This window comes from Tachypleus tridentatus, chromosome 10 (assembly GCF_004210375.1).
Source record: "Tachypleus tridentatus isolate NWPU-2018 chromosome 10, ASM421037v1, whole genome shotgun sequence".
In the NCBI taxonomy this organism is placed as follows: domain Eukaryota; kingdom Metazoa; phylum Arthropoda; class Merostomata; order Xiphosura; family Limulidae; genus Tachypleus; species Tachypleus tridentatus.
The window spans coordinates 153,949,541-153,973,768 of record NC_134834.1 but is presented as its reverse complement, the minus strand read 5'-3'; the positions used below and the strand labels follow the sequence as shown (position 1 = coordinate 153,973,768).

Sequence of the window (24,228 nt, the reverse complement as noted above, 5' to 3'; positions counted from 1 at the left end):
CTTTGGACTTGGTCGTTTTAAGCAAACGTGTAACTATCTTGTAAACAGGAAACTATACAAATAATAATTTATAATACAGTATCTTCACAAAACTTGGAAAGTTTTCAGCAAACATTATAGGTATTTTAAACATAAAAACTGATATGTGAAATTATTTTTACTAAAGATCTGTAAAAGTACTTGCACTTCAAGTGCAATGTGATTTTCATGTTAAAATTATTTTTTTTTTAATTTTACAGCTTTTAAATTTCATTTTCATAACCTCAGTGAATATCAAGTTATTTTCAGTAAAACTTTTTGTTTTATCAGTTATTTCCTTCACTTTAACACAAGCTGTAGTAAACTCAGCAATAACAGGCAAAATAAAAAGTTGAAAAATCTAGAATGAATGATAGTATAACATGCTGTTTATTCTTAAAGCCAAGGTTAGTACTTTTCAAAATTGCCCTTCCTTTATCTTATTGCTTTACAGCTGTACTTTAAAACCTTTTAAAATTATGGCAAGAAACAATCATACTGAAGAGCTTTGTGCAAACAAATAATCAAAACACAAACATGCTCACTGAAATGCAAAGCAAACAATTTCCTACAGCTAATATAATTTATATGGCTTTCTAACTTTGACTAAAGAGAATTTAAATCTTACTTTAAACTTGTCAATGGGAACACTGCAAAAAACTTTCAAACTGAAGACAAAATAAACAACACTCTATATTGAAAACAAAGTAATATATCACGTCATTTGACTGATTAAAACTTTGTCTTTCTAGTGGTTATAAATAACAGTATAAAACTAACAGTAATTTGTGATAGGTAAATGTAGCAAAAGAGGACTGATTTTCTAGTTTGTAGTTGTATGACCAAATAAGATTGAGAATTATAAACATTATGCTTTGCCTGAGTAATAACAACATTATAATAAATAATTTACTTTAAATTCCATATTCCTCAAAGGGATGGTAAATAAGGAAGAAAAGAGGAAAGATCTGGAGAGTAAATATCACAATTTTCAAACTATGGGATATTTAGGATTTTTTTTTTTTAAATACTGCCTTATAAAATTAAAAACTTAATACTTATATAATATTGAATTTAATTTATTGGTGCAGAAAAGGGTACCAATAAGGAAAGTATTATTAAAAGGTGGTTATTCAGTGCAAATACACCCTTGTTCAAATTAATTGAAACAAGATGGAAAATTATGATTTTTTTCAATATTTTGCATTTTATTTCTGAGAATCCAAAAATTACTCACAAATTAATACATGATATGACCACCTTTATTTTTCAAAAAATCATTAATCTGCTTTCACATAGAGTCCACAAGTTAACTGCAATCTTTACTAATTTTTGGTTCGCAGTACCACACCTCAATTATGGCTTCAATCAGCTTATCTTTCATAGTAAAATCTTTTCCCTGAAGTCTTTCTTTAAAAATTGCCCAAAGTTTTTCAATAGGATTTAAGTCCGGAGAGTTTCCAGGCCAGTCCAGCACCTTTATTCGCGTTGTAGTCATAAAATTCTTCACAAGTTTTGATGTGTGGCACAGAGCCAGATCTTGCTAAAAAATGCCAGAAATCTCTTTTTTCAATTCTGGAATGACTCTTCTCTGCAAAACTTCGATATACTGTGGTTCTCTCATCATACCTTCTACGACATGTAAACCTCTGATGCCATAGTGGCTGAAAGAGTCCCAAACCATCTTTAATGGATGTTTTACGAACTGATTGATGTGAGATTCTCGAAGTTTCTCACCTGGAGATCTGCAAACATGCAGACTTCTTTGACCCTGTACGAAGAAATGAGTCTTGTCACTGAATAACACCTTCCTCCATTGTTCTTGCATCCAGTTCTTGTATTTCAGACCCCACTGATACCATTTTTTCTTCATCGAGTTGGTAACAACTTGTTTTTTTGACTGGTCTCCTTGCCCTTCTAACGTAATTACGATTTATGTAACATTCCTCAAAATTTCATCATATATATCCCAAAAATAGATCGACTGTACTGCAAAACCCAGCTAATGACGCCGTCTGTGTGAAAAAATGACTATTAAAGGAAATCAGTGAGTCCAGCGAGCCTACATCACCTGGCATGCTGAAAATATTGTAAAATGACCATTTGTTTCAATTAATTTGCACAAGAGTGTAAAACAAACAGTCAAGAATAAGCATCAAAATGCTACAGCTTTTATTAGTAATTTAAGGTATTTTAATTTCATCACTTTCATAATGAGAAATTACTTATCAATGATATTTTATATTTATTTTTCTCACTTTTAACATAAAAATCATATGATTTAGAACATAGCTGCTCATTCTAAAATGTTTTATACTGCTTAAAGTTTTTTACTTATTGATATTTAGCTACAAGTTTCTACAATTTCTGTAATGTAGCAAATACAAATCTGAAAATGCATACCCAGTTTTACTTTTTTATATCAAAAATACATATCTGATGTCTGTACAAATTTCTAATTTTCCTGTGATGAAAGTAAATACATAATAAATAAATAGGTGTGTATAGTAGGCTCTACTTTTCTTCTCATGTAACAAGTATTTGATGTTACAATTATGTGCTTGATGTGTGTAGGGCTTGAGCCCTAGTTTTCCTTTGATATATGAAATATATTTTTGAAATTTACACGTTGCATTTTTTCTTTATTTTTTTAATAACCTACCAGGCTCTACTTTTCCCATGATGTATCCCAGAACATTACTGATCTTTTTCTTCTCTTGTTGATTGTTCACTTCCATATATAACTTCGTCTTGTTATTCAAGAAACCAGGCCCAAGCCTGTAAGTGAAGTTGAACCCTCCCTGCCATGACTCTGGAGCTTCTTCTCCAGCCAGAGAACTAAAGACAAGCACACAACAACCAAAAATCAACATAAAAACTTAATATGTGTAAATCTGTATTAATTTATGAATAATCTCAGTTTAAAAATTAGTGCTTATATTTTTAAATCTGCAAGTGGACAGAATTTTTTTGTTTACAGAAACAAATTTATGGCAGTGGGAATGTTGTAGGTATCAGCATAAACTGATGATGACCACCGTTTATGGGTTAATTAAAAGTATTCAAGTTTAAGCTTTTAATTAATTTTTTTTATTTTTAACCTATTCACTCCTTAATTAACAAAATAATTCAAGTAAGCTGCAACTTTAAAGATGTGACTATTTTTAAAACATGTGGCTGTTATCTGATAACTTCTTTACACTCTTAGTAGTTTTTTTTCTACTGCATTAGACTACAGGATGTATATTTGACAATACACTGAAACAGCATCTTATACTTCATACATTTGGTTATTATGCATTAAAATAAACATTTGTTTTCTTACTTAACTATATTTCCCTGCTACTGACTATAACTAAACAATACTACACAAATATTTGCTTATACTGGTGGTAGCTTTTCTGAGGAATTTTATAGAATCAATAACTCTATGTACATGACTAGCAATTTTTTGTCAATTAATCTTATTCTGTTTTGTCAAGTCTTTTGTAATGCTAAATGTGCATTACTGTTGAACATAACAATTTAACGTAAAGGCTTATATGAGAAAAGAAACCTTATAATGCTTTTTTTCCAGTATCAATATACTAGTCAGCTGTGTACATCTTAGAAACAAAACTTACTTTTCATGTGTTTGTAAGTAATAAAGTGAGTTTTATTTTATTAGCTCAAATGACTGAAACTATTATTAATTTTTACATTTATAAATAGTGGGATTCAAAATATCTTTAGCACATGTTAATAGGGAGGAAGTCCAACTGAAGAGCCAACACATTCTAACCCACATAGATTTTAAGTTTACTCATGTACTGATTTAAGATCTGTCAGATATAAATATTTTTACCTAATTATGTGGTATGCATCTCCATAGCTCAAAGTCTGAATTAGAACTTTTGGTAGTTTTAGCTGTTCCTGCTCAATTCTGTAGGCTGTTTCTGAAACAAAAGGGAGGTTTGTTTCTATTACTCCAATGAACAAAGTAATATGAAACAACATATTCACAAATAAAAATACAAATTAAATCCCCAAAGGTTTCCTTCAGTCATCATTACACAAAACAATTTAACAACCCAATGGAAATCTTCATATCAATTTTATTATCTTAAGGAAGAGATAATACTAAGTGACAAAAATGTTTCTTGAAACAACCAGAACCACCATATGAAATGACTAGTACAAACAATTTGCAGTATCACATGAAAAACTAGAACCATCACATCAAAAATTAGTACCACCACATGAAACAACTGGAACCATCACATCAAACATCAGCACCACAACATGAAACAACTATTACCACCTCATCAAATATTAGCACTGACACATGAAACAACTAGCACCATCATTTCAAACATTAGTACCATAATGTGAAACAGCTAAAAGTACTACATCAAACATTAGTACTATCATGTGAAACAACTACAACCACCACATTAAACATTAGTACTGTCACATGAAACAATCAGAACCACCATATGAAACAAGCGGTACAAACAATTAGCAGTATCACATCAGTGAAAACAGGTATTAATAAAACATACATTCTCAATTTAGGAAAAGGTTAATTTCCAATGCATGCATACCATTTACAGGTAGAATCCCACACTGAGAAGATGAAGGGGCCAGTGATAACATTATCAATAGTGTCTACACAGACCATGGATGTATCAATAAATGACAAGCACCCTAGTTGGGAAACTGCACTACCTCCAGAACAGGTATGCTCTTTACCCTGAATTTAATTCTTGTATCATGGGTGGAACTTTACATGAGTGATCATCACTCTAGGCCAGCCCCAACCCTATTCAGGGTTGAAATTAAATGGTATTGGTCTCTGTATCCCATGCTGGTGCCTAGGACAATTGGACCACAATAAGTATACATATATTCATGACTGGATCCCAACCTGTAACCATAGAATGATGCATTCTGAGTCACTGCAATAAAAACAAGAAAATAAGCAATATTGAAATGAAGAAACCTTCTTCTCAACATAAAAAAGTCTAAAAGGTAACACCCTTGGCTCAAAATAACAGGATCTTGTATGTCATACTCAACCAAAGGAAACGAAATTTCATCCAGTCTGTAATTATGAAATTTCATCCTCACTCCCCAGTCGTGTGAGCTAGGCACATTCCACCTGCTCGTGAAATCATGGGGAGAATGTGGAACAACTGTGCTCAACTAAGGACACACTAATTATAGAGATACTGAACTCTCTTCCATGAACAATGAACTGAATTTATACTGATCAAAGAGAAAGGACAGGCATACTCCAACCTAATAGTAAAGCATCAAACCTAAACCTGTATTATGAATAATCTCCTGAACAAGCTGGTGTCACATATACCACTATCTGGGAAAAACATCCGGGGACCCAAGTAGGAGGACCTCCAACTTCACCTCTTCTCCAAGAGTGAAGGAATTTACTCAAGAACAATGAAATTTGAGAAATAGGAATATTATTTGAGAGTTGAAAATTCTTCCAGTTGGTGATGGTAGGCTAAAATCACAAAGTTCTGGCAGCATATCAGATAATGCATAATTGTCCCCTTCATATAACTGAGAAGTAAATCTTCCAGTCCAATATCTGTGGACTGAGAGAAAACTAAAAATATACTTCAGACCTTTCAGCCATCAAGTAAAGAGCAGGCTCAAAAGCAACTGAAAAAAACTCAAAACATCACACTCTCAAAGAACCAACATTAGAAAACAAATAAAAAGTGGCTTATTCCAAAGTGGCCTTTTTTTAAATATTTTGTTTACCATTGATTGGAACAACTTTTGTGAAGTATATTTGTTTTGTTAGAGCAAAGCAGTGTTGAGCTATCTGCCATGTTCACCAAAGGGAACTGAACCACATACCCCAGTGCTACAAGTTCGCAAACTTACTACTGCCCCATAGGAAGACTAAAAAGCCAACAGGTTAAAATACAGCACAGAAAAAAACAAACCCATTTGCTTCCAGAATTGAGCATTTAGAGGCTCCCAGAGAACCACCACAGATCCCTATGCATGTCTATCTCTCTACAAGTAAGATCAATGACAATCCCAAACAACAGTTACTCCCACCTCCTCCCGCTCAATTATCGTGCAATGCTAAGTATCAGAGACAGGATAACAGGGAATTTATATGCCCCACCACACCAAGCAAGAACAAATATCAGAACAATGCTTAAATGAGCAAAAGAAGAAAACCTGGCAATCAAGTGATAGTTATAATTGGAGATGAGGTTTTATTGAAAAGTATAACGACACAAAACTAAAGAAATTTAAAATAAACTAATCATATGTATCAATAACAGCAAGAAAATGGGAAAGATGGTTAACAGAAGAAGTGTAGCTCATGATGACATGAAACTACAGGGCATATAATCACACTAACAAATGTAATTTGTGTGTATGTGTTAGCTTTAATTCCACTTATAATTACACTGCCAAAGGACTCAATTCCTCAAAATTAGAAGACAGTCTTTTATCAAAATGCATCAACTGAAAATTAAACTTTTCTAACACATTAAACATTGTAATGAATAAAGCTAGACACAACCAAGTGCTAATCTTAAAATTTATAAATTCAATCTTTATAGTACTTCAACAGTAACAAACAATTATCTTTTAGTCATGTGATTAATCTCTATAAACAAGTGATCTAAAAGCTGTATCTTCCGTATTGTTCTTCAAGATTCTTTGAGATGTGCCTTACCATGTAATGTATACATCTCTCTAAAATCATGGTATAATACCCTTTACAAATAATAAAAACAATGTAAAAACTTTGTGGCCAAATAAGTCTTTAGTGAAACAGTTCTCACATAAAAAAACAAACTGTATTGTTCATTACAATTTAAACTTTTATATGAAAAGAGACTGGGACCAGAACATGAACCCAATACTTTTGACTAATGGGGCCAAAACAGTGCTTTGCTACTGAGTTACTTTGTAACTAACAGAAACAAATAATATATCTAAATTACTATTATTTTTCTTTCTAGAATGACTTAAAAATCACATGAAATTACACTTGTTTAATGTTTTGCAAATAGCTTTACACTCATTACAGTACACACCTATTTATTATTAAATTTACTGTTTATTGCCATTTTAGCCCTGACTAATTACAACTCTTGCAATTGTACATTCTAAACCACTTGGAGAAGATGCAGCTTACATTATACTATTGAATTACATTATGCACTAGCTACTCATGACTGTGTCTCCTAATTTTTTTTATTATTATTATTATTTATTTCACCTACATGAACCTTAACTAAACTAGCATAAAATGTTTATTTTTTCAGTTTAGTTACTGTTAAAATAATAAATAAAGAATACACATGAAAAACAAGAAAAAAGTACTTAACTGGGTCTTCTTTCTTTGGTGTCAACTATTAATGACACTTAACCCATCTATTTTTTAAATATATTAAAAGGTACTACCGTGCTAAATAATTTTTTATTTAATTAAATAAAGCAACAAAGAACACAGAATAATAATGCCCCATAAATGTCACAATTTTTCTTGTTTTCTACTTAGGTGCCAAGAGCCATTAAAACTATCTTAGCTTATGTGTTTCCCATTGAAATAAAACTTGAACTGAAAGCAAATTGGACAATTAATTTTACAGAAAACATTTGACAGATGAAAACATTGTGTTTTCTGTTGGTTATAAATAATATAGTATTGAAAGGCAAAGAGAACTATTGGAAGTTTCTAAAAAAGAGGATGTGACAGGAGGGATCTGCTTGTTTATTTCATGGCTTTTTAACCAAATAATATTGAAAGCTATAAAATAAAAGTCATGCATTGCCTAAATAAATAAAATAAAATATTATAAAAATATTAACTTAAAACTTATAAACTTTTAAAATATGGATTATTTGCTATGTTTTTTTATACCATCATTCATGATATATAAAACAAGGAAAGGTAGTAGCTTAATTAAATTTTGAATGAAATTCACTAAAACTTCATGACAAGACCAGAAAAAGATGCCCATTGAAAGAGAGAGAGAGAATGAGAATTGAGAGGTTTATTCTGTCTTAAACTTGTGTAGAAGAATGTTAAGAAGTAGAGATATTTTAAAATTATATTATACTTAAATAATTTTTATTGAACTTAGTAATGGCATGGAATGTGAACTCTAAATTTTGTAATAGGCTAGTGCTAGTTATTTCAAAATTATGATATACTTAAATAATTCTTATTACACTTAATGGTGGTATTAACAGTGAAGACAAAATTCTGTAATACTCAAGAGCATTTTACATTTTTTACTTGGTATCAAGTTAGAATTGATACAGTTTCTTCTATGGTAGTCACAGCACACACAATGAACTGTAAACATTTTTTAATGAATTGTAGGAATATTCTATATCACACAAACAAGAAACAATGACATTGGGATTTTAGTAACCAGATTTTTTCATTCTTATGAAAAATTATTAATGGTTAAAAATTTGAAATAGTTTGAAAACAACACAGAGTGTTAACAGAATAAAAGAATGTGTACTGTATTTGTATTGCTTCATATACATTATAAGTTACTTCCACATATTTTATTAAAGTATTACATAATTATTGAAGATGTAAGTTGTATTACCAGCATAGTGACAGAGGTAAAGCTGGGTGATTATTTGTAGTTGTGAACTGGTTACTCGACAGGGTCACACTTGGAGATGATAATAAGCCATGATAGGATGGGCTGACAAGTGAAGACATCAAAGTCATCCAAGGACAAACCTAATTTAACCAACTGTGTCTGCATACAAAGGCCAAACGAAACAGTAGCAGACCATCTATTCTGAAAAAGCATGGCCCACTAAGGATGGAAAACTCTAAGAAACTGAGGGATGAAGCAGAAGCTCTAGATGCACAAGAAACATTTTTGCTGAGAGCATCAGTAACTTCCTGGCCATCAAAGAGAAAAGCTGAAAGAGAGGCACAAGTTTACTGCTCATTGACCTTCCAAAACTTGTCCCACATAACTCTGGAACTCGTAGTAGAAGAGATACAAGTTGTGTACTTAATTAAAGACTCCTTCTGCCTTTGATGTCTGATCTGTCAAGAAGATGCACAGGCTCCCTGAAAAGCAATGCGATTCGAAAACGTGGGATACCTATGAAAAGTATACCAGGCCCGTTTTTGAGTCTTCCATGTCATGAGGCAGGCAGGATGAGTATACTGTGGTGTGTCACGGTTTTAGGAATACACTGAGCAGCTACTTTGACAATACAGTCATTCACTACTGCCACTCAGTCTTCTATCGATGGCAGAATCAAGTTCTGAGAGAACAATGAAAGAGGGCCAGTTGGTCCGGTCCAACTTTAATCAAAAAACACGTGTAGGGCGACATCGACCACAGCCAGTTTCTCTCAAAATGACAGGAAAATGGTCACTGCCCTGTGGGTTACTGTCAACCCTTCAGGAAAAATAAGAGAAAAGTGATGGGGAGCAGAGATTAATAGCAGTAAAAAACTGACTAGATGCATGAAAATAAGTGGGAAGAGAGAAAGATTGTGATCCGAGGGCATATGCTCTATAGACCAACCTCCCTCCCATCAATGTCAGCACCACCCCAGATAATTTTATGGACTAGCTTGTTGCTAGTAAGAGATAGTAAATAATGGCATTTTAGATCCAGAATGTATAAAATGGTAATCCAGAAACAAAACAACCCCTCCCATCAATGTCAGCACCACCCCAGAGGGGATTATGTCCATTAAAATCCCCCAGGATTAAAAAGGGAGATGGTAATCGTTCAGCAAGAACATCAAAGTTCGACTGATCTTAGGTCTCTCCAGGAGACAGGTAGAGAGAACAAATAGTGATAGTATGACCAAAAGAAACATGAACGGCTATACCTCCAAGGGTGTATCGACTGGCAAAGACAAGGCAGGCTAATGCTGACTGACCAGCAGTACTACCCCTCTGTACACTCCTCCATCACACAGCCTGCCATTTCTGTATGAAGAAAACTGCCGAAACGTGATTGCATTGGCAGGTTTCAGAAACATTTCCTGTATGGAAAGACAGGATGATAAGAATCAATCAATTCCTTAATTTCATATACATTTGAACAAACCACGTGTTTTTTGTTGTTGTTGTATTTTTTATTGGACAGATATATTGACTTCCATGAATCCTGTCTTGGGTCAATCAACTATGCAGGTCTGTCTTTGGATGAAGATTCATGTAATAATCATTGTGCATCTTGAGGCTGGTGAAAAATGGACCCAAGGAAATGTCTGAACCTAAAGACAAAAAAAGTGGACCCAAGCAGCCACTAAAAGGAGTGGCAGGAATAGAGATGGGAGAAGACATAGACTCATCAACTCTTCTAACCATGGAGGATAAAAGACTCTTCAGATGTTTTGCAAACTACTCCATTGAAGGCACAGAGAAATCTCTCTGCATTCCCACTGTGGCAGTGGAAAGTAGTGCATCAGCATATGTCCGAGATGGGGTGGTAGAAAATAACTTCTGAACCTCTGGGAAGAAAACATTGTTCACAGTACATGGCATCTTTTTCTCCCCAACCCACTTAGGGCCAGAACTAGAGTAACAGGAGTATGAACCATTACAGTTAGCACAGTGTGGTTCCAGTTTGTGCTTGTAGGCATCATGGTCTTTGCCACCACAACAAGCAAGTGTTAAAGAAGAATAACATAATATCATCTAGTGACCAAACTACTGACACTGGAAACATCTAAGATGGTTGGGAATGTATGGTTTTACCTTACAATTCAGATAACCTGCTTTGGCTATGACAGGTAAAATGTGGTGATGTAAATGTGAAAATCAAAACATGGTGTCATAATTCCATCCTTGCAAAAGGAGATTTGGCACAGTGCAGAAACACCTTAACTGGAAAAACCAGCTAGGATCTCCAAATCTAAAATGTTTATCTCAACGATAACTCCTTTGGAGGAATTCAGGGTCGCATGGGGAGTAACTTCGATTGGAATATTCCCAATGTTCTTCAAATTCAGGAAAAGTTTGGTGTGTTGTGGGGAAAATGTTTCCAACTAGATGTCTCCTAAGTGCAGCTTCATTACTGATTTGAGGGAGCCAGCAAGCCCCTCTAATTAATTTTGAATAAGAAAGGGGGACAACTAACCCAAAGATTTCTCAGATAATAAATGCAGAATGAAAAATGGCAGTTTTGAGTCTGAGTTTGATGGTGACTCTTTTATAGTCGTTCATACATGGTCATTTTCCAATAATCTGTTTTGTTTTCTGTTTTTCGTTTGTATTTTTTTGGTCACGAATGGGGGTATCCATTATAAAACAAGAATAATTCAGTGTCCACTGTCATCACCCACCACAGAGCACTATGAGGGGACACACTGCAATGACAAACAAAAACACTGCAGAGACACCAGGATTTTGTGAGCACTATGCCTGAATATGAGCAGACACAATGTGCACAACACCTTTTGAGAACATCCAACCCTAGCCCAAATTGACCACTTGACAGTTCCAGGAGGTGCCACCCATCTACAGGAATTCAAAGCCAAAGTGGTGTGTTAGGATTGGATCCTTCAATCACCACAACTCTCTACTCTCCTTTACAGGTCACCATGCATGTCAAACATGTTGGTGGATGTTCAGATCCCAGAAGAGGTAAACTGTTTTACAGAACCTTGTCTGGGAGGTCCCTTCACCAAGGAGAGGAAGTAATCTCAAGGGGCAGTTAAGGAGACATTAACAATAAAGCCTAATAAAGAGAGTAATGTTTATATCCAAAAATCTCAAGGAGGAAACAAATAGAAGAGCAGGTATGAAGAAAGAGGAAATATCAGGCCTAGCAGAAAAATTAACAGCAAGATCCTAGGGATGAGGAATAAAAGACCATAAGAGAGGAAACGTGGAGATAAGAAGGGTGGTAAAATGATCAAAAAGGGATATGTCTAACCAAACAAACCTCATGAAAGATGGGGGGGGGGTCAGAAGTATATATGTAAAATTGGCTGGTAAGGGTTCAGAAAATTTTTTGTAGAGGAGCGAACAACGTTTCAACATTCTTTGTTCATCATCAGGTTCATAAAAAACGAAAGAGATAACTGACCACATGTTTGGAGGGGGTTATGTTATTGAATATAGGAAAGTAGAGGGCATGGTTAGATGTATGATTATATTTATTAACATAGGTATAAAGGTGTTCCTTTGTATTGGTTTATTTTGGGCTTGAGTTGTTGTACAAGTAAGGATTCTTTAATTTTGTATTTGTTTATGTTTGTTTCTTTAGTTAGTATTTGGGTGTTTTTATGGCTATGTTGTGTTTATTTAATTTGCAGTATTCAAAAAAGTGTGAAGATGACGTTTTGTGATCTTTGAATCTGGTTTCCATTTTTCTGCTTGTTTCTCCAGTATAGAAGTCGTGGCAATTATCACATTGTATTTTATAAATAATGTTGGTGTAGTGTTTGTCAGCGTAGTTTTTACACAGTATAGACTTTTTGAAACCAAGCACTAGTAACAAACTAGAAACTAGTAACAAAATATGACATTCCGGTTAATACCAAATTTATTCAAAAACCAGGCACAAAACTAAGGTCTATACTATGTAAAAACTATATTGAAGCATGTAGTAAAGACAGTTGCAAACAGAAGAGGTGCAAAGAAGGTTCATGAGACACCGTATATAAGCTCTGAACTGGGAAAGTGCAGAAAGCCCCGGTGCAGAACCAAAGTCCTTGATGATGAATGAGGACTAGCATTTTTAAGGCTGAGGTCCTGACAGAGCTACAGACCAGTGATCCATAGTAAAATTTCGATCAAATATAAATACGATATATCTTTAAAAAGATTGAGAAAGGCTTCTCTGATTGACATTTCAAGTTAAATCAGGTGATCTATGGTGGAGCTCTGTCATCAAAACCCACACTGGTTGTTTGATTGTAGGAACCAAACAAGACAAGAATCAACCATCCTCTCTTAGGTCTTACAGATACAGCTTGTCAAAACAATTGGATGATAGTATGAAGTAATCTTGTGATCCTTCCCAGGCTTAGAGAAAGGTAAGTCAATAGCCTGGTACCAGGCACCAGGAAAAACATTCTTCTGCCAGATCCAGTTGGAAACAATCAGAAGAATAGCAAGAGAAGCAGGAGATAGATGGTGCAGCATTTCATAGCATACATCATCAGGTTCGACCGTTGTACTGCCAGACCGATGAAGAGCCAGTTTAAGTTCCACCAGTGTAAAGGGATGACGATAGTAACAGAGACAATCAGCTCAAAAGGAAAGAAGTAATCACTCTGCCCTAGTCTTGATGGTTAATAAGGTGGAGGAAGAAGAAGTGCTAGATACCCAGGAAAAGCTTTCACCCAGAGTATCAGCTACTTCCTGGCTGTCAGAGAGCAAGATCAAGAGAAGGACAGAATTTTATCGCCCACTGACCTTCTGAATCTTGTTCATATGACTTTGGAACTGGTTGGAGAAGATATGCTGGTTATCAACTTTATCCAAGATTCCTCCTGTTGTTGATGTCTTACCCATCAAACATATGCACAGGTCTGCTGGAAAGCGATGCAGTGCAAGAGTGTGGGATACCTACTAAAAATATCCCAGGCCTATTTTGTGAGCCTTCCATGCTATGTGGCAAGCAGGATTCCACCACAGACAAGGATATTGTGGAAAACATGTCGAGGTTTGAGGAATACACTGAGTAGCTGCCTGCATAATACAGTCAGTTACTGCTGCCACACAGCCATCTACTGATAGCTTACAGACAATGGCAGGATCAAGTTGTACAAGAGCAGTGAAAGACGGCCAGTTTCCTTGATCCAGCTTCCACAGGAGCATGCTGGTCGGGTGGCATCGACCACAGCCAGTCTCTCTCAAAATTATAGGAAAACGATCACTGCCTTGTGGATTACTATCAACCCTCCATGAAAAGTGGGGGATTAGTGAAGGGGAGCAAACTGAGAGATCAGTAGCAGTAAAGGTCTGACTAGGTGCATTAAAATAAGTATAAGAACCACTACTGATAAGAGAAAGGTCGTGATTAGAGACCGTACACTCTACAGAGCAACCCCTCCCATCAATATCATCACTTCCCCAGAGGGGATGTTGTCCATTAAAGTCCCACAAGATTAAAAAGGGAGATGGCAACTGTTCAATGAAAGTACCAAGGTCTGATTGATCACAGGTCTCTCTAGGTGACAGGTATACAGAACAAACAGTGATGGTACAATCCAAGGAAACACGGATGGCTACTGCCTCCAAGGGTGTGTCGAGTGGCAAAGACAGGGGAGGTACATGCTGATCAACCAACAGTTCCACCCTTCCACGTACTCATCCATCACACAGCCTGTCATTTCTGTACAAAGAAAACTGCTAAAAGGTGACTGTACTGACAGGTTTCAGAAATGTTTCCTGTAAGGAGAGACATACAGGATGGTAGGAAGCAATCAGTGTTTTGATATCATCCAGATTGAAATGTAAACCTCAACAGTTCCATTGTATCAAGATGGCCATTTTTATTTACATGTAGGTGAATTGCGTGGAGAACCCTTCTGTTTATGACCAAGTCTTTTTTCTTTGTCTTTATTCAAGGAAGATCTATTCACCTCCATGGATCCTGCCCCAGGTCGATTGGGAAGGTCTATGTTGTTGGAAGAGGATTCTAGCGAATGAGGATATGAACAAATGATCATTTTGCATCGTGGAGTTGGAGAAGATGTATCCAAGGAAATGCCTGTACCCAAAACCAAAGGAAGGGGATCTTGGGATTTGTTGGAATGTATGGAAGGGACAAAGATGGGTGTTGAAGTTAATCCATCAACCTTTTAACCATGAAGGTCAAAAGACTTTTCATTTGTTTTGAGAACAATTCTTTTGGAGGCACAGAAAGATCTGTCTGAACTCCCACTGTAGTTGTGGAATGAAGTGCAGCAGCATACGTTCGAGATGAAGTGGTGGATGATAAGTAATATTACGAATTGTTTTCAAACGTTGCACCTCTTTTTCTTCCAACCATTTAGGGCAAGAACGAAAGTAGAACACGCGAGATCTATCGCAACTGATGCAACAAGGATTCGTTTCACACTCATAGGCATCATGGTCCTTGCCACCACAATGAGCATAAGTTAGGAACCACGACATGATGTCTTTGAGTAACTGAACCGCTAACACTGGAAACATCTAAGAGGGTTTGGAATGTAAGGAAATACCTTGCAATTAAGATAACCTGTCTTGATGGTGGCAGGTGGACATGGTGACATGAATGTAAGAATGGGACATTGGTCAGCATCATAATTCCATTTTTGTGAGTGGATATATGCCTCACTGCAGAAAATCCTTGGGTGAAGAAACCAGCAAGAACCTCTGACTCTGGGATGTTCTTGAAATCCCTCTCAACAATAACTCCCCCTGATGAATTCAAAGTAGCACAAGGTGTAACCTCAATAGGTATATCCCCAATTGCCTTTGAATGCAAGAGGAGTTTCACTGTGTTGACATGTGAATGTTTCCACTAATATGTCACTAGATTGAAGCTCCTTCACTGACTTTATAAAACCAGCAAGTCCCTCTAGTCCATTCTCAATGAAAAAGGAAGACATTTGCCCAAAAGTTTGTCTATAAGTGAATGCAATATAAGGAAATGAAGTACAACAGGTGATACAGATGGTGAGGATCGCTGCTCAGAACCTTCAAGACATGGTCGTTTACCTATGGGCTGTTTTTTCACTATTTTATTAAAATTTTTAATTGGAGTATCCATAATGAAAAAAGAAATTTTGTGCCCACTGACCACACCCACCATGGAGCCCAATGAGAGAACACACTACAATGTCAAACAAGGACACTGCATCAACGCCAAGGTTTTGTAAACACTATACCCAAATACAAGCATCAGATATAATGTCCACAACACCTGTTGAAAACATCCAACACTGGTACTTGGTTGACCCTAACCTGAATGGACCAGCCAATTGACCCAAGGGGAGCCACCCCAAGGCTGGCTGTCTACAGGAATTCAAGGCCAAAGTGGTGTGTTAGGGTTGGACCCCTGAACCACAAGGATCCTCTCCTCCCCTTCATGGGTCACCATGCATGGCAAACACATAAGTGGATGTTTTGATCCCAGAGAAGGTAAACTGAAAGAACAGAACCTTCTAACAACAGGAATCCACACAAAGGGGGGGAGCAAATAGAAAATACAAATTATACAAATATGTGTTGTAAAGCAATTATGATAAAGTCTAATTAAACTATAAGACTGAAGATATGAGGATAAGGAATTTGAGCATGAGATAACAGCTAATGTTTGAAGGAAATAGTGTAAAATATAATAAATAACAAGGAGAAAAATATGATGAATCCAAGAATTGAGGGCCAGGAACAGAGAAAACAAAAAATACTAAAAAGCATAGGTAAAAGAGATGGAGAGATGCATAGAGAGAAATCCAGCAACTACAGGGTGCAAAGTAAAATAATTTTACAAATGGTAAAGTAACAACCAAAGCAAACCACATAAAGTTTGTAACCTAAAAGATCATTCCCTGCTGAGAAGAAAGAATTTCAGCCAACAGGACAGGGTTAGGAGGCCCATAAAGCATGTGGTAATGAACAATGACTCCAATGGCTATAAAAGTTAAATGAGTCTCCAAAGGCATCAGCACAAGTAAAGCCAGAGTACAAACAATGTCTCACACTCATGACTAAGTACAAATCAGTTGAGAATTTTTAATAAAAATTTGAAAGCTTTTGAAACAATAGCCAAAGAAAACAAAAATCAAAGTGAATCCATATAAACTGAACACAGACATGAAAGTTAAACATGTCTGCACTCTACAGTCCTTAAATAAAGTATGAAGCTTCTTGAGTGCAAAAGCATGGAAGAGGGGCTAGTGTATACAGAGGTGTGTCACCTTTCAATTACTGTAGGACTTTTGTATCAAAAAGATGATGTCATCACACAATGGTGCTATTCACACAAAAACACATGCAAGTGTCTCAAATTATCATCTCAGAATTAAAATATCTGTAAAATGTAGGAAATAAAATGTATTAAGATTTTCTTACATTGTATAGTGTATCACACAATATTCTTACTGATGTGTCAAAGCAGTATTTGGTATTTAAAAACCTTAAATTTAAAAGTGTTTAACCATAATTTCCCATATTTTATTTTTACTTTTCTGTCAAAAAACTGAGTAAATAAAGGCTAAAAATAATTCGCCCAAAGAGGTTGACTAAATAAATGAAAGTTATATTTCTAATCAGTGGATTAACAGCTACTCAAAATGTGTTGTAAAGCAATTACAATAAAATATAATTAAACAACAGGACTCAAAATATAGTTACTTACTACCTTCATCTACTTCCTTCAGATGTTCCTCTATGGAGCCACATTAATAATTAATAAATATGTAAGCAAACACAATGGAAAGCTTTGTAAGAACTATGTTAACAGAAAAAAACTGTGTCAAATAAAAAGTTGTATATTTTGAAATTAGTTTTAATATAACAAGAAAGAAAACAGTTATTTTCTATCACATGAATAACGTGATTTTCACCCAAAAAGACGTTTTCACAAACCATTTACAGATTTTACAACTATGACAGAAATTAAATGTAGATATACAACAAACAGTGAAGATAATTTCATTTTCATGTGGAGAATTCTTGTATCTTTCATTATTCATCCAACACTTTTTTCATAAATATATCATTCTCTAAAAAAACTTAACAACAGAAAAGAGGTTTCTATACATCCTACCTGTGGCTGGGTAGCCTGGAGTTAGTGGATCACCAACACTATTTTGTAGTAATGAGAAATGAGGAATTCCATTAGCTCGAAGCCACAATGTGTCTGAATGTGACTTTCCTCCTAATAAAGGTGGATTGTATAATTTGGGATATGGATACAGAAGCAGTCCTGCTACATTGTACTTTTGCACTGTCTGAATCTTAAAAAAAACAACAAATAATGTCATTCACAAGCATACTTCTGGAAGCAGAAACAATAAAACAGACAAAACTTATGTTTTCAATGTAGTTTATTCAGGATCAATTACAATGGTACAGTTTTAATTCTAAAACACTGGCAATGAGCTTAGTTTTAGTATATGCGAGTTTTGTTCTTTGAAATGGCACATGTTGTAAATATGTTTTCTATTATAACTAAAAATCTTGAATATTAACACTTTGAATAATAGTTATTACACGATGAAACAAAGTAACAGGAAAACTGCAATAAATAAGTAGTTTTATTAAATAAGCCAACAAAGAGTCAAAAAAATAAAAGATATGAGTATATAAACATATCTGTCACATCAATTATGGGAAAAAAAAATCTCTATTGAATATTTTACCAAGACATTAGAATACTTAATTTAAAATGTTATGAAAAATCTATACTACTATTTTAAAGTAAAAAGAATAAAAAAACACAACACAGAATTGTTTGGTTTAAGAAATTACTATTATTATACTAAATTTTATACCCTACTAGATTCATACAAGCAGTTTACACCTAATCTGCATTGAAACTCGAGAAACTACAAATAAAATTATTATCTAAACTACTATATAATTTCCAGAACAACAAATATGAGATAGTTAAAAGTGTCTGTTCAACTGCTATTGTATGTTTGGTCTGTTGAAAAGTTGGAAAATAAGAAAAACTTGTCTTGTGACTCTGAAGTTAAGAAAACAAAAGAAACTCACTGTTGTTCTAGTATATGATAAAACACTAGAATTGCAATGTTTACACAAATTTTCCAAATAACTACAACCATGGTAGCTTATTCTGCTTTAACAAAACATAACATTTAAGTAAAGGAAATAGTAAACATAAAAATATAAAAATGCTTAAAATCTAAAAATTAAAATAAGTTTTTTGTTCATATATGTATTGTGAATTGTGGTGTCTCAATGAATGTTCATCTGTCTCCCATTTGAAAAGCTGCACACACACACAAAATTCAACATTCACTTTTGAAATGACAGGAGAATAGTCATAAATAATGTTTATGCCAAATGTTATTTTACAAGCAGAATATTCTATAATAAACAGTTAGGAATTAATCACACTATCACTGATATTTCCAAATGAGACATAACTTTAAAGATTAAAAATGTAGATTTATTGCCATATGTTATAAGTGAGCATCAAATAGTGTGACTAAACAGCTCAACAATTACTTTTTGCAGTGGGTAGTATAGGTAGCTCACAGCTTTGCTTCTGAATGAAACTAATTGGGTGATGCAATTAATGTTTTTAAAAACCACAAAATAATTTTTAACTGATCAATTAACCTAAACTTTTATTACTAGTAATAAGTGCAGAGATGCCAACTATTTCAAATGACTGAGCGTAATGATTGTAGACAAAGCCCGTGCAGATATCGTACAACCACTGGATACAGTTTTGAGTCATCCATGTCTGTGGATCCATCTGTAGCTAAACTATAAACACTGTAAGTAAGTATGCTTGAAATCATTTTGTCATCTTCACAACCCAGCATTTGTACAATGGCTGTAGTTTTGGTTCTAGCACTGCCATATTTTTACGCTATATCAGAGTCTGGGAACATTTTTTTGAATTGATGGCCTGCATGATCGGCTAGAGCTAGGGATAAATTATGAGCAATGACGAATTGCGTGAATATCACTTCTGCATTTATGGTTTCATATTCTGAATTCTTACTCATAAATGTCGTTATCTGCATCATTTTTGTCTTTGCCTCAGCCTTTTGTTTGTGAAATGCCGATTTTGTATGTCTGGAACAATCGTTTATCCGTCATGCGCCACAGAAAAATCGATGTGACAAACTGTACAAAATGCATGACTGTCACTGACTTTTGATGCAATGATTGAATACTTTGCACTATACTCTTTCCTAAATTTTTGATTCACAGTTTTAGTCCTTTTAGATTTGCCAGAGCTGATTGGCTGACAAGCACTGATGACATAACTATGGATTCCCCCATGTACTTAGTATGAAGAAGCACCACACTTAAACTATTGGTAGACGGAGATACAAATATTTATTATTATTTCAATAACAAACATGATTATTGCAAGTAGTCATTTGGACTATGTCTTATTTATTATCAAAATTTATTTGTATCTCACTAGAAATTTTCTTTTCACCCCTTTCAAGCCTTGGGGGAACAATTTTTCAGTTTATTGTATAGGCCTATATAACATATAATAATTTGAGAGTTGCAACAAGTCGCAATATTTGTTTGCATGAGTGTATAGTTGTAATGTATACACCAAAATCATAATGATTATGCTCAAATCTTAATGATCGGCATCTCTGCAAGTGTTTTTACTTGTAAAACCAAAATATACAAAATAGCTTATTATACGTTTGTTTCAAAGTTTCACACAGAGATTATCTGCAAATAGAAATCCATAATCTTGAACTAACAGGCTAGAGAGAAGATTGATAACACCCCTCTACTAACCATCAGGATACTGTTATCTGACCAAGTAACGAGATTTGAAATTTGTAAATATCGATCACAAAGCTACGTCCAGCTCAAATGGATGATTATAATATAGCTGCTACATTATACATGCATCAAATTTGAACAGTGACTTCTACTGAACCTCACCTGATCAAGTAATTGTCCAGGTTTTATCTGAGCAATGAGGATCTTTTCACTTAAGTTAATATTTTTTGACTCTTGAAGGAATCTCAGGTTATCTTCCAAACAGTTTTGGCAATAAACTAGATCCCCCTATTAAAGATAAAATAAAGTGTAATGTCAGAAATATACACAAATTATTCACCTTGAACTTTATTCTGACTTTAGAGGATTAAAGTATATATTTATGCCAGTAATTGAGAGAAAATACAATATTTTAACATTACTTCACAAGAGGATCTACTATACACAGATAAAATGATCATTTTGCAACTTTTTATAAGTTTCATCAGTTTTTACTATGCATATATATGGATATACCACATAAGAAAATTTTGATATTTGTACTCAAGTAAGATGATACAACATCCTTTCAGTTACACAACATTCTTACTTTTTAAACATTTATCTCTAACCTTAAACTTAATAATTTAGTCTTATCCTATATAATGTGTATTTCTTGGTTCATAACCAATAGATTTATAGAAAGGTATCAAGAATCCCTTAAATCTTTTAAAAAATAGATCATATTGAGCAAGATCGAATAACGTGTATGCATATTCCATACTTTGTATAGCTGGTGAACAAAAATATGTAATAAAAGGAAATAAATATAATAAAAAATATATAAATTTTATAAAGGCAAGCAGGATTGATATGTATACATAACCTAGCTAGCTACAGTGACACAGAAAATATTAATGCTACAAAAAATATTGAAGTAAGGAAATCAAAACCACAAAAACTCAGTTAGTTAAATTTTAAAACATTTATCCCTGATTCCACAACTTATTGTAATTATGTTAGTCTGATTCAAAGTAGAATAAATCTTTTTCATTTTAAGTAACTCAATTTTTGTAGTGTTGACTGTTGTTTTAATACATTTTGTAGCATTAAACTTTCTGTACAACTATAGCTAACTAGGTTACATGTATATGTCAATTCCTACAGGTTTTTGTAAAATTTATAATTTTTTTTTATTCTTGTTTCATATATAAATACATCACACAACTAGGCATTTTATAACATTTTTCCCGATTTTCATCCCATAGCTTATGAAAACTTACACTTATATATGATTTCTTAAAATCATAGCAACCACAAAACAATGGGACTTAAATAAAAAATGTTCATATGCCATTAAACCCAAAGAATAATTTCTTCTGAATTTGCATGAAGAATACAACCAATATTTAGGAAATGAAACTCATTTTAAAACATCTTGGACAAAGTTTATTTTTGTACTATTCTCACAAACTTTCATGATGGAGCTATTCTGGACACTTTAATCATCTTGTACTTCAAACTGAATTATTTTGTTTTGATAGCTGTTTTACACAGACCTTGAGAAACATTGTACCAATATTTTCTTTTATGCCTCAAAAAATAAAACTGTGCAAAAATTGCACTATACACATACACACACACACAATCTTCTGACTGCATTGAAAAAAACAAAACAACTTCAATACAAACAGTAAAACCAATTTTTACATTTACAGGATTTAGTTACTTTAGACCAGATTCCAAAAGAAAACTCTCAAGTTAATTCATATTTTGCTTTGATTATCAGGTGTATGTTTACAGATATCCATGTGTTCTTCAAAAATATTGCTATATAAAAGTTGCGTATTTGTCAGTTAGTTTATAATGAATACTATTACACAAAACTCGATCAGATCCAAGAAGCTTTATAGATAGTGGTATACAAAATTGGATCAGTTTTGAGATAATTCACAAGAAAATTGCTGTACAAAAGTAGTTCAATTCTGACAAATGTTTTGGGAAATATTTCTATACTAAATAAGCTTACTCCTAACATGAATTTCAAAAATACTGTTATAAGTATATATATAAATTAAAGCTTCACATGACAGTATTAAGGTCATTTAATTGCAGTTACACATTTCATGCTTCACTGATCACACTGCATTATAAAATGGCGGGAAAATATAGAATGTTACTACATTCAATTGTTGATGAGAATGTCAGAGTCACAAAGATACAGACTCATTTCAATATTTGGACTTTACATCTTGTCATCCAAGACACACAAAGACTAACATTCCTTTCAACATGGCCCAGTGCATATGTACCATAGTCTCAGACCCCAAATAAAGGAACAAAGGTTGCAAGAATTGTCAATCTGCCTTCAATGAAGAAACTACCCAATAACTTTAATTGAGACGGGAATAGATCGAGCCAAAAATATTCCAGCAGATACCCTGAGGGCAGTCAAACAAAGAGAAAACAATGACAAAAAAATTTCATTTGTACAAACACACAATCCAAATAATCCAGATATTTACAAAATAATTCAAGCATCAAAGGAAATATTCTACGGATCAGAAAAAGAAAGTCTACATAATCTGGCTGATGCAACTTAGGTGAAAAGCAAGAGACAAGCCCCTAATTTAAAAATAATTCTTAAAAATTTGAAGTTTAAGCAGTCAACCAAGGAAAACAGGGCTAAACAATGCAGTCACCCATGTTACAAAACATGCAAACTCATTCAGGAAAAGAAAGACTTAAAATTCAGAAGTTCAGGAGAAACTTTTCATACCAACACAGAGATGGACTGTACATCAAAAAATTTAATATATTGTGTAAATGTGCAGATTATGGATTGGATTACATTGGACAGACTGGGGACCAATTAAAGAACAAAATGACTATCTACAGACAACAGATAAGTTACCCAGAACTGCAACAAATCAGACCGAGTAAACATTTAGACCAATGTGCAAAGAAAAAGCACCCAAAATGCAGTGTAATATCATTCTATAAGGTTGGAAAAGACTGAGCAAACCAGAAAAACTATGGAGAACATTTCATTCATAAATATAGGCCAGAATTAAATGAAATTCCTCTAAAATAGTGGTATAAATAATTTCATGGAAACTTTACAAATTGCATGACTTTGATGATGTTCTCATCAACAATCGAATGCAGTAACGTTCTGTATTTTCCCACCATTTTATAATGCAGTGTAATCAGTGAAGCATGAAACATGTAACTGCAAATAAATGACCTTAATACCGTCATGTGAAGCTTTAATTTTTATATCAAGTTCGTGATTAGTTCATGTTTATTTTTTGTGTGTATATATAATTTAAATATTAGAAATGTAGATTTACTGCCATGTTATTACTGAGCATCAAACAGTATGGCTGAACAGCTCAACAATTACTTTGTGCAGTGGGCAGTATAGGTAGCTCACAGCTTTGGTTCTGAATGAAACTAAAAGGGTGATGCAACTGATGTTTTTAAAAACCTGTGGCACAGTGGTACATCTGCAGACTTGCAACACTTGAAACTGTGGTTTGATATCAGTGCTAAAGCAGTAATTGTCCACTATGTAGCTTTGTGTTTAACAATAAAAAAGAAGCTTCTTGCAAGATATTAATCATGAGCTCAAATCTTGGATCTTTTGGAGAATTATTACTGTAAAAAATCACATCAATTCTGAGACAATTTAAAAATTTTCCAGAAAAAAGTTAAAGTAAATTCACCCTCTGGCTGTCCTCCTCAAAAATAAACATACAAAAAACAAAAACATTTCTTTAATAATGATTTCTTACTAAAGAGAAGCAGGT

The 24,228-nt window shown here is 34.0% G+C and overlaps 1 protein-coding gene across 9 annotated transcripts in view; it reads right to left on the bottom strand.

Annotated features, from left to right (window-relative positions):
• Nucleotides 1–24,228, bottom strand: part of LOC143230673 (putative N-acetylated-alpha-linked acidic dipeptidase) — an 87,198-nt gene that overhangs the window by 42,177 nt on the left and 20,793 nt on the right. For all 9 annotated transcript variants that reach the window (XR_013016590.1, XM_076464617.1, XM_076464610.1 and 6 more), the window contains 4 exons: nucleotides 20,600–20,725; nucleotides 17,751–17,940; nucleotides 3,863–3,953; nucleotides 2,681–2,856 (listed from right to left, as the gene is read on the bottom strand). Coding sequence is in view for 8 of the 9 variants with exons in the window: in XM_076464617.1 (XP_076320732.1) it covers nucleotides 2,681–2,856; nucleotides 3,863–3,953; nucleotides 17,751–17,940; nucleotides 20,600–20,725 (583 nt within the window). In the remaining variant the exon portion in view is untranslated. The remainder of the gene's footprint in view (nucleotides 1–2,680; nucleotides 2,857–3,862; nucleotides 3,954–17,750; nucleotides 17,941–20,599; nucleotides 20,726–24,228) is intronic.